Source organism: Nilaparvata lugens, chromosome 5 (assembly GCF_014356525.2).
Source record: "Nilaparvata lugens isolate BPH chromosome 5, ASM1435652v1, whole genome shotgun sequence".
NCBI classification, from domain to species: Eukaryota; Metazoa; Arthropoda; class Insecta; order Hemiptera; family Delphacidae; genus Nilaparvata; species Nilaparvata lugens.
The window spans coordinates 32,461,265-32,473,395 of NC_052508.1; the positions used below are offsets into that span (position 1 = coordinate 32,461,265).

A 12,131-nucleotide genomic window follows, 5' to 3' on the forward strand; every position below is an offset into this window, starting at 1 on the left:
AGCAAAAAGATGTATCCTCACAGTGGATAGGCCATTATTTAAGAGGTCATCACAGAAGCAGATGCTCAAGATCGAATCAACTATAGCTCACTTTTTTGCTATTAAAAAAAGAACGACTAGCAGTCAAATACCCTTGCATTTTTTATGTAACAAATCTCTTTACACATCATATCCCTATCCAAGCCATAATTATTATTCAAATAATCAAAAATACCCTCACAAATAAACAGATACCTACTAAAAAAATCAATGAAATAGTATCAATTCTAAAAACAATTATCACTCAAAACTACTTCACTTTCAATTTGACTGCTAGTCGTTCTTTTTAATAGCAAAAAAGTGATTTAATAATAAGCAGTTCGTGATGAAAAACAACATTGAAGCATAATTAATAGTAGGCTTTCTGTTGTTGCGATCAAATATCAACCTAGATATAGATGGCCCCTTGAATACGTAAGTAAACAACAAAATTGTCTTCAACTGCAAGCTCCTCTGACAGGCAATTTTGGAAAAAAAGATTTTTTTTCATAAACTTTGTCTTTTTGAGTTTGTCATTTGCTTGTGATTTTGTTACTTTGTCTTATCGTTTTTAAGTATTGAGATGTGACCTGGTTTCCATAATTTTATTCATTCTAGTGGTTTGAATAAGCTCTTTTTCTTTCTATTGACATGGTTTGCTGTACCTAGTTGTTCGAACTCACTGCCGGCGCACAAGTTTTCTTTGCCGGTAGTGCCATTTTGTAAGTTAAAATATTCATTTTATCAATCTGTATTATTTTATGGCAAATAAATGAATTTTAATTAATGCAGCTAAATTTACTCTACCAAATAATGGCTTCTCATTATCCACACTTTATTTCCATGAAATTCAAAAATTGAAAAACGCTTGGACATATGTTGATGATAGCAGAAATTTGCACAATGCTAAATAAATGCAGTTGAAATGTTGATTTCAGGTGTGCTCAGTTGATGTAAATTGCATCAAATATCAGCAGTGATGTGAATGACGATGCCGAGTGGTCCGGCAGACACCCTCAACAAATAGACTCCGTTGCCGCCTCCGCCGCCGCCGCCGCCGCAGTTGTTTTGAACATGTCCAGCAACATCAAGAAACAATCATCGTCAGTAGTAGTTGCTCCTGCCGCCGCCCCCGTCCAAGGTCACAAGAAGCTGCCCGTGCCGCGCTACCAGGCGCCGCCTCCACCACACCCCGCCTCCCTCTCTCGTCTGCAGCCGCCTCCAGGACCCCAGGATGCCCGGCACCACCTGACTGACACCGGTGGTCATCGTTTCACCGCCACCGCCGACATCCAACGGTAACAATGCTCCACTCACTAGCAGACCTATCCTCATATTGTATAGCAGTCTCAACTTTCAATAGCCAGTGTATCGTCAATATTAGACTAGTTTTGATGCTATCCGCATCAAAACAAACATTTATTTATTTATAATCACGCATGATTAGGTTGAATAAATAGAGTTTTCCAATTTTATTAAGCATGATTGATATCAGCTATAAATATATTATTAGTTATGATTATGAAGTATCAACCCAATATCAAGTGTCCACCGCTTGGCAAGAGCATTGATAACAATTGGTAGAAAATGATAACAGAAATAATGCTTAATTGATTCATTCTCATTAGTATGTGAGTTTCAATGTAATTATTTAATGACAAAGCTCCTTAATTAGCACTTTTTGCAGATACTAATTTTTAAATTATTGATGCTTTTTGTGCTTCATTAACGGCACTTACGATTATTAAAAATATGATTCTCTCCTGCCATACGAATTTATATAGTAAGTTACCCTTACGAAATAGTGAGTGAATTATTTTTTAAAATTGTTTTGAATACGGTAACCTTCCAATTTCTATCCAACCACACCATACTTTTGTATCAAAATTCTTATCATGAATAGGATCACAAATAATTGTTTGCTTCAATTTGACAGCACAACATTTCCATTCTTAAACATCTTCCTACTTTATTTTGAATTTTATACAGAATGCCTTTCTATACAGGCATAATGATAGTGTAATGTAGCCGATTATTTGACATGCATTTTCACAATTCAAGAGTACCACTGTTTAATAATTAAAAGTGTCGCCGACGGGGAAAATTCATGACAAGTAGAAGTGGACTGGAAAATATATGCCTCTGTGCAGTCGGTTACGAGTACGGGGCCTGGAAATATCTACAGCAGGTAAACGGGCTCGGCTCTACCTCTGTGGCCACATTCTGTGATCTCAGTAAAGGATTCGATTGTGTGGATCGCGATGTGCTTCTCAGTAAACTGGTTCATTATGGCATTGTTGGTAGCAAATTTGATAATATTTTCGCCTCTTTTCTCAGTCACTGTAAACAAATTATTAGCTTAGAAAAGGAAAAATCTCAAATTAATGAGATAAAAAGTGGGGTGCCGCTAGGATCGGATATTGTATATGCGGATGATACAACTTTTTTCAATGTTTAAATTCGAAATCCTCCAGACTGAAACTAAGAACAGTTTGTCTGATGCTTCAAAGTGGTTCACTTAATGAGAATAAATTATAATGAAATAAAGGTTATACGAATAATCATAAATTCTGAAAGATTGGCTCATTGTAAATCGTTATTTGCTGAAATAGGTATACCAACAATAATAAACTTATATTTTTACTTGTCTTCTATATACGAAAAATAACTTGCCTAATAATCAGCTAAGAAGAAATATACATCCCCATAATAAAAAGGGTAACGGAAATATAGAAATACCTTTCTCTAGGCTGACTAAATCGCAGGATAGCTATGATGTTGTTGGAATGAGAATGCTTAATGAATTTCCACATGAGTGAATAGAAGCTCCATTTCAATTATTTAGAAAAAGGCTACATAGCTGGTTAATTGAAAATCCATCTTATATTGTCATAGAATTTTTCGAATTTCAATATATATTATTCTTTAAGATAAACTATTTTTTACTATTTTTTCTAGTATTTGGGTTTATTTCTTCTATGTAATAATTTACTTGTATGTTATTTTGACTGGTGTTTTCACCAGTCAAGATATGTTTTACACATTAACCCTTCATGTTATAATATAGATTGGCTATGCTTGCTAAACTATATATTTCTGACGTTGTCCATAACTATTGTAATGTTGAGCGGCAATAAAATTATATTTATTTATTATTTTTTTAAATTAATGAATTCAGGGGCTACTTTCTTGTATTTATAAAATAGAATAAAATCATGTAGACGCATATATATTTCGAGATATATAGTCTAGATATGGATGGAGAGATCTCAACAATCTCGAACTAGCGAGTCTGTCAGAAACCTTTTTCAAATTAATTCAAAAGGAACTGTTATTTAAAATTATTACAAACCACAAATAGACAAAATGAAATTAGGGATGAGGTGAATATATCAAACAATAAAGTCTAGGTGTAGGTGCAATAAACTAAAATGTCTCGAACTATCAATACTTTCAAGAACCTCTCTCAAATCGACTTGAAAAATCCCTTTAAAATTAATAAAATAATACAATTTGTATTCTTGTTTTATTATTTTATTTATTTTAAAGGGTACTATAATTTTATTCTATTATTTATTATTCATTGATCTTATTTGAGGTAAATCCTGCAATTATTTTATTATTACTGTTATTTTAAATTTTCATTAATATTTTATTGTAGTTTTCAGTTTATTTTGAGTTTCAAATTTAATTAAGTAGATTATTTAGTTCTCTAAATTATTATCTGTTTGGTTTATTTTTTTTAATTATAGTTCCTATCTCATGAGTTATAGAGTTTGATCATTTAACCTCTCGCAAGCCAAGCGATAATATTGGGGGATTATGAAATATTATCATAATGAATTAGTTAACTTAACAACTTATTACTCATCCTATAAATCTTACAAATTAGTTATTCAATCTCACAACCTAACAATATCCAACAATACCATACATAAAAATTACCCCAAATATCCAATAACTATAAACCTCATTACAATAGAGAAGGGGCAACATGTCTGCCAATAACTTCTTCTCTCCTGAATTTTCAAAGGTAAAACTCGAATAATCCGGTCACCAATAATATAATATAATACTCGTAATTAGATTATTTATAATAAATCTTTGAAATTATGTCTTTCATTTTATTTTTTAAAATTAATCCGATTTTCACTCTAAGATCAAACTTTCAAATTGTGGCGGTTGATAGGTTGAAAAAATAATATCTCACTCAATAGTGGTAACTTGGGCTGGGTTTCACCAGGAACTAAACTTGTCGTTAGAGGAAGCGTAAACTCCAATTAGCCCTTAACTGACAAAATCTGGTTTCACCACACGCCGTTACAGCTAAAGAGCCGTTATAGAGTTAACCGGCCAAATTTGGTCAGTCAACATCTGTAATCTGTTGTTAAGAAAAAAATGCCGGCGTTCTGTTTACTGTCTTGTTGAAAGTAGTTTGTTGAGGATATGTTTATTTATTCCCGGCTTTTACGAATATTTTATATTAGATTAATTTGTTTCAATATGGAAAGGCCAAATGATGCTAGAAGAAGAGCATACGAATTGGCATTTGAGAGTGACAGTGATGACGATTATGTTGTTCGCCGATCTGGATGGATAAGAGAAAGAGTTGATAATTTTAATAATTTGGACAAAATCAACTTATTTTTCAATAAGATTGACAAGATGCGTTCTTTCACTGTTCATGAATGTTGGGTCCCTTCTTCTTTTGATAGCTTCAGGCAACACAACATTGACAGAATGGCTAGAAGACATCCTATGAAATTTTACTTATTTACAAAAAAAAAAACAATCTATAGAACATTTTTTAAAACACTACAGCAGCCTAAATTAAATGTTATAAATCATACAACTAAAAAAACTGCATTATAATTATTATCAATTACTAAAATTTGTAGGCTAATCTCCTCTCAATTTGGTAAACAATACTTGTGGTTTCGGAATCTAGTTGTATTTTCTAGGTTAGGTTTTACATGCTTACAACGTGGAACAAGTGTCATGTCGGCTCACTGCCACCCTGATCCACTCTAATCTGTCGTTTCGTAACGTAACATTAGTTTTCGTTTGTGAAATCAAATTTCTTAATGTTTCGTTGAAGTCAAGTTCGTTAGTGTTTGCTGGAGATTACTAAGCGAAGCGTTAACGTTAATTTGGTGAAACTCACCCTTAAAATCAATGATTTATCATTCATCTAATTGCTATTTTGAATACAATTGCAGGCACCAGCAACCAATCGACAAACAACAGCTGCAACTGTCGGCGCCAATAGCTGACTTGAAGCAGCAGCAGCCCCCTCCCCCACCCCAGTACCACGCGCCACCAGCTGTCACCCAAGGGGGGCCACCACCCCCCGCCACCGATATGCTCAAGTTTGTGCGAAAGCCCCCCGACGGCCCTCCTCACACTGACGCACAACGGCTAGCCGAACAGGTACACAAACAACATTTTCACATATCTCCATAATGATAGGTGTTTAAAATAAATGTAAAACTGTACTTTCTTATTAAAATCCATTCGTTTTAGTAGTGACCGAAGCTGCTTTGATTTGTTGCTGATTTTTACCTCAGGCCTAGCCAACATACTTTTCTCCGGTTACTTTCTGTTTTGTATGTATCACCTTCAGCTCGTTGGTTCTAACTTCATAGAATTTTCAAATTTAATAATCAAATCAATTAAGGCTGTGCAAAGGCTAAAAATAAACTTTCTACTGGTGATATTTTTCAAAGATTTTCGATTAGTATATATCATCAAGCTATCAAAATGGAAAAGTTTTCTCAGGAAAACATTTTTTTTAATCAATTCTTTTTGAGATAGAATAATAATAATAATAATATAGAGTGACCTGGATGGCTCAGGTCTGGTGTCAGAGTTTTCAGGTCGCAACTGATCAATTTCAGGGCCTCTGACATGACCTAACGACTGCTTTTTAGGCAGCCGGGACTGACGGCTTAACGTGTCCATCCGAAACACGGGAGTGGCCCGAGATAAATATCTTTTTTTTTTTGATATATGAGCGCCTAAAGTTAAAATTTTTGTGACAGAACATTTCAAATTCGGTAAGAGATAAATCCATGAAATCTAGAGGATAGATTCTTCATGGTATTGTTGATCTAGTAAAACAGCAATTTTCTGAAAATATCAGTTTTTGAGAAAGTTATTCAATTTATTAGAAATTACCAAAAATAACTTTTATTCGAGTTATGTTTGGTCATTTTTGGTAAATTGAATAATTTTCTCAAAAATCTATATTTTCAGAAAACTTCTATTTTACTACATCAAAAATATCATGAAGAATTAATTTAGCCTCTAAAAATCTCATGGATTTATCTCTTACGGAATTTGAAATTTTCTGTCCCAAAAATTTTAACTTCGGGCGCTCATATCTCAAAAAGTATTGATCGGAAAAAAAATTTTTCCTGGGAAAACTTTTTGATAGATTGATGATATATTATAAAAATCGTAAAACTTTGAAAAATATCACCAGTAGAAATCTATTTTTAGCCTTTGCACAGCCTTAATAATAATTATTATTATTGTTTTTTTTCTCTAGGGCTACTTTTAATTATTTAAATAGAAATATAAATCTCAGTACCCTTTTAAATTATTTTATCACAACATGTTTCGGGCAATCACTCAGCGGTCAGGGTTTTACCCTTGCTGGGTGGTGCCATGTAATTTTAATTTATTTGTAAAATAGCATAATATTATAATCTAGAATATTTCTTTTGTAAGTTTTTCATTTTGTATTTGTTTTTATGGGCAATAAAGATGTTAAAAAAAATCATAATGCATATTTACAAACCCTAATTTAAAAGGGTACTGAGATTTCTATTTATAATAATTATTATTCTTGTGATTTCGACAAAATATGAATAAAATCTTGAAAAAATTACTTCCAATTGACAATTTTGATAGAAAGAAGAATTGATGCGGTAGCAGTTTTAATTTTCAGCTCGGCAAGTTACTTTATCATTTCATACCCACTAATCCTCTAAAAATTGCACGGTAACTTGTACTTCCCGCAGACCGTTGCGAAGCACTTCAAAGTATTTTGTCAACTATAAGACAAATCGGAACCTTCAAGACATGGTGAGGTCCACTTTAGAATGGCAGAACTTGATTACCATTGGTGCTGCTATAGTTGTCTATCATTCTACAAAGCAGATAGAACTATCTTTTTGTAGCTCCGCAATATTGCCAGATCGTTTTTTAACAATCAAGAAATACGTTCCATCTCAATTATAAAAAATATTAATCATTAAAAAATATATTTTCTTGAATAAAATATAACTGATTATTTTAAACAAGATTGAACAGTTAATATTAAATCAGATTTACCAGTATCAGCTATCCTCTATAGAAGTCAGTGGCAAGGCAGACAATCGGCAACGCTGTTTTCCTATCTTTCTTCACTGCCATTATAACGTGGACCTATGTGTTTGATCGTGGTCACGACCACCTAACGTGGTCACTATGTTTTGAAAGTATCGATTCGCCTTATAGTTGACAAAAAACTATGAAATGTTTTGCGGAACTTCAAACACTGACTACAAAAAATTCTATTATATTGAGCGAGCAATTTCTGTATTTTATATATCTGGCTATTTTTATATCTGGTTATTTATGTTTTACGGATCTGGAAAGCGGCTCTAACGATTTTCACGAAATTTGGAACATAGTAGGTTTATGATATAAAGATTCGATTGCACTAGGTCTCATTCGTTGGAAAACTCGCTGAACGACATTAAAAGGATAATTCATCCTTGGAAAAGAGATGATAATTTTGTCGTCTCTCGTTAACAGAAGATGCGTGTGCCTGTGTGGGAGAGAGACAGAATTATTTCCAGCTGTGTAATAATAATCAATCAGCGAGAAATTTTATCTAGCTAGACAATTTAATCGATTTGATCAACATAATCTGATTTGTTGACATGACATGATAATCCTCCTAAACTAGAGTAGTAGTATATAATTATAATTCACCTATATCATCAGTATTAAGTTAGAACTCGTAGAGAACGGACGTATAGTGGAGTAGTAATAGTGTAGTGTAGAAGTAGTGAGTCAGCAGTTTGTTCGCAATCAAAAGTGGAACAAAAATATTGCATCAAATATCGGTCGTCGACCGCGGAATTCATGCAAGCAAAGCGACCTGCTTTTCGCGGCCGTTCTAAAGCTCGCGATCGCGTTTCCGTGTGCGTGAGTGTTGATACGAGGGCTGTTTGAAAGGTATGTTTTCAAAATATGTCTAACTTAGTGAAGCCACCTAGTATTCCTACAGAAGAGCAAGGAGAACAGGAAGCCACTAACGACAGTATGGACACCAACACCTTGCTAAATACATCAGAAATCCAGTGTTCACCGGATAAATATATCAAATTAAATAAACTCGAAACTTCAACCGAGCAGGTACTTTTCATCGCCTGGAAAGAGACCGATGAGAAGAGGAAGGAATTAGAGGAGCAACTTAGAACTGTTAAAAAAAGTGCAGGATTTGGAAGCAAGATTTCTGAATATTGAGAAGAAGATTCACAGCTCACAGCCTACCAGCTCAGCAGCCGAGAACTACTCAACAAATGAGGAAGAATTGGCCAAAGAAACGGAATGGATCAGGACTCGTACTAAGCGGGCTACCAAGAAGAGGAAGCTTAGTACTCCATCGCCAGAAGTCAAAAATGTGTCTGCAAAAAGAATTCAACAGAACTTGAATTCTAAAACCACTGACGTGGAGAAGAGAGAGAAGAAAGAAATGCCACCACCCCCAATCTTAGTGGATGGTATCAAGAATCTAGATGGACTCCTTAAGAGTTTGAAAAAAGTGTCACCAGCTGACAAATTTAGAATAAAACTCTTGAGTAGAGAAACGTTCAAAATAAATGCAGTCGACTCCGAAACTTATCGGAATGTTACCAGAGAACTGATTAATGACGGATTTAACTGGCATTCCTATGAAGATAAGCAGTCGAGACCAATAAGAATAATGCTTAAAAAACTTCATCACTCTTGTAGTACGGACATGATACTGGAAGATTTGAAAATACGAGGATTGAAAGTTCTAGAAGTTGTGAATAAGCTAAAGTGGAAGACAAGAGAGCCATTAGATATGTTCATAGTCTCATTCAGCGCGGAAGAAAATATAAAAAAAGTTTTTGAACTTGAAAATATACTTGGTTGCAAAGTGGAAGTTGAAGCACTGAAGAAGGCCAACCTGATACCGCAATGCAAACGATGCCAAGCATACGGTCACACACAAAAATACTGTAACAAGGAGCCTAGGTGTGTAAAGTGTGCAGGTAAACATCAAACAAAAGACTGTACAAAACCCAGTGATGCTTTACCAAAATGTATTCATTGCGGGGAAGCACATCCAGCCAGCTATCGAGGCTGCACTGTCGCAATCGAATTGCAAAAGATTATAAACTCCAATAAAACAAAAAATATTCCAGATTTACGGAAGAACACAGTGAAGAATATTCCACCAAAAATCACAGAAAATACACAAACCCACAATCCAAACAATGAAAGCGCGGTTAAGAAATTAACTTTCGCCCAGATTGTCTCAAAAGAAAATAGACCAAAATTGGGAGAGCCAAAAAGTGAAGTAGGAGATAACAATAATATTTTGCAGCTCATCTTGGCAAAACTGGATAGACAAGAACAAATAATCACCTCACTGCAGTCTAAATTTCTGAAGTTAGAAAAAAGTAAACTACTGCAATTCAAATGATTCATTCACTAAAAATAATGGAATGGAACGCAAATGGATTGTTACAACGGCAACAGGAGTTGGAAGCAGTTCTAAACATAGAAAAAATAGATATATGTCTTATATCTGAGACTCATTTTACAAAGCAGTCGTTTATAAAATTTAAAGGCTATAGGATCTATCATGCTTTACATCCCAGCAATGTCGCAAGGGGTGGGAGTGCCATCATCATCAGAGACAATCTACAACATCATGAACAAGTGAAACTCGAAAGTGATAGAATACAATTGACAGGTGTAGCAGTAAAAGCAGTCAATTATCATTTTGTTGTTGCAGCTATTTACTGTCCTCCCAGATATTCCATCAGAAAATATGAATATTTATCATTGCTTGATATGTTAGGAGACAAATTCATTCTTGGTGGAGATTTCAATGCAAAGCACGTGCATTGGGGATCGCGCTTAACAACACACAAGGGAAGACAGCTCTATGAAGCAATGAGAGAGATGAGGTGCGAAGCTCTTTCAACTGGTAAACCAACCTACTGGCCCAGCGATACGAGGAGAATCCCAGATCTTATAGATTTTTTTCTGACAAAGAATATATCGGTAAATTATTTGCATTTAGAGGATAGTTTCGATCTAAATTCGGACCATTCACCCATCATTTTGACTCTGAGTGATTCAATTCTACAGAAGGAAAATGCTTGTCCTGCGCTAGTCAACAGCCACACGGATTGGGATGGTTTCCAAAAGATGCTGGATGAAAGAATAGAGTTGAACTCGCCATTAAGAAATGAAGAACAGATTGATCGGGAGTTAGAGAAGTTTGTTACTGATATCCAACAGGCAGCATGGTGTAATACTCCACAATTCAGAAGAAGAACCACTGGAAATAATTACCCTGCGGAAATCAGAGAAATGATTGTGGAAAAACGAAGAGCAAGAAGGAGATGGCAGCAATCACGTTCCCCTCAAGACAAAAGAGTTTTAAACAATCTAACTCAAGAACTAAGGAGAGAGATTCAATGTATCAAGAATGAATCAATCAATAATTACTTGATAAACTTAACAGCAGAACGCAGTACAGACTACTCACTCTGGAAGGCAGCTAAAAAAATAAAAAAACCCATTCATCAATCTCCTCCTCTCAGGAAGCAAAACAGACAATGGGCAAGGAGTAGTGATGAAAAGGCACAGACCTTTGCAGATCATCTTGTGAACGTTTTTCAACCAAACAACACAACTGAAGAAGACACTTTAGAAGCAGAGGAGAACATCTTACAGCCAAATCAAGAAATAATGTGTGTCACAGTAGAAGAGATGAAAAGAGAAATAAGAAATCTGAATAACAAAAAGACCCCTGGATTCGAAATGATAACTGGCTTAGTCCTCAAGCACCTACCAAGAAAAGCAATAGTAAAATTAACACACATTTTGAATGCCTCTTTCAGACTCAAATTTGTACCAGGAATATGGTAGCAGAGTTAAAATGCTACTCAAGCCAGGTAAAGAGCCACATGAAGTATCATCATATAGGCCAATATCATTGCTACCTGTGCTTGCCAAGTTGTTTGAAAGGATTTTACTGAGTAGGCTAACACCAATAATTGAGAGACAGCACATAATTCCAAATCACCAATTTGGCTTCAGAATGAAACACTCAACAATAGACCAAGTGCATAGGATTGTGAATGTAATAGAGAAGAGCCTAGAAGAGAAAAAAGTTTGTTCAGCAGCTTTACTTGATATAGGGCAAGCTTTTGATAAAGTGTGGCATGAAGGTCTTCTTTTCAAACTGGAAAAAGTGCTACCAAAGCAATTTACAGATATATTAAAATCCTATCTGACTGACAGATACTTTAGAGTCAGGCATGAAAATTCATATTCTGATTTGAAGGAAATAAAAGCAGGAGTTCCTCAAGGAAGTGTTCTAGGACCATTTCTCTACCTACTTTATACCAGCGATATTCCCAGCCTTGATGAGAATACTACAGCAACATTTGCAGACGATACAGCCATATTATCAGTAGACAGTAATATTCATATTGCAACAGAAAAACTACAGAGATCCATCAACAAAATTCAAGATTGGACTAGAAAGTGGAGGATGAAACTAAATGAAGCAAAGTCGATTCACATCAACTTCACCAATAAGAAGGACCTGCTCATACCAATAACAATTAACAACCAAGTTGTACCATATGCCAATGATGCCAAGTATCTAGGTATGACCTTGGACGCAAAGCTTCACTGGAAGGCCCATGTCAAGAAGAAGAGAGAGGAACTTGGAATCAAATATAAGAAGCTGTATTGGCTGATCGGTAAAAACTCCAACCTACAAATCCGAAACAAAGTACTTCTGTACAAACAGATACTAAAGCCAGTATGGACATATGGTATACAAC

General features: G+C 34.9%; 1 protein-coding gene across 1 annotated transcript in view; it reads left to right on the forward strand.

The window, feature by feature from the left end:
• Window positions 1-928: 928 nt before the first annotated feature.
• LOC111057155 (coiled-coil domain-containing protein 85C) overlaps window positions 929-12,131 on the forward strand; it is a 37,079-nt gene continuing 25,876 nt past the window's right edge. Inside the window, exons 1-2 of the mRNA XM_039428190.1 lie at window positions 929-1,316; window positions 5,238-5,448. Coding sequence (XP_039284124.1) covers window positions 1,093-1,316; window positions 5,238-5,448 — 435 coding nt within the window. The 5' untranslated portion in view covers window positions 929-1,092. The remainder of the gene's footprint in view (window positions 1,317-5,237; window positions 5,449-12,131) is intronic.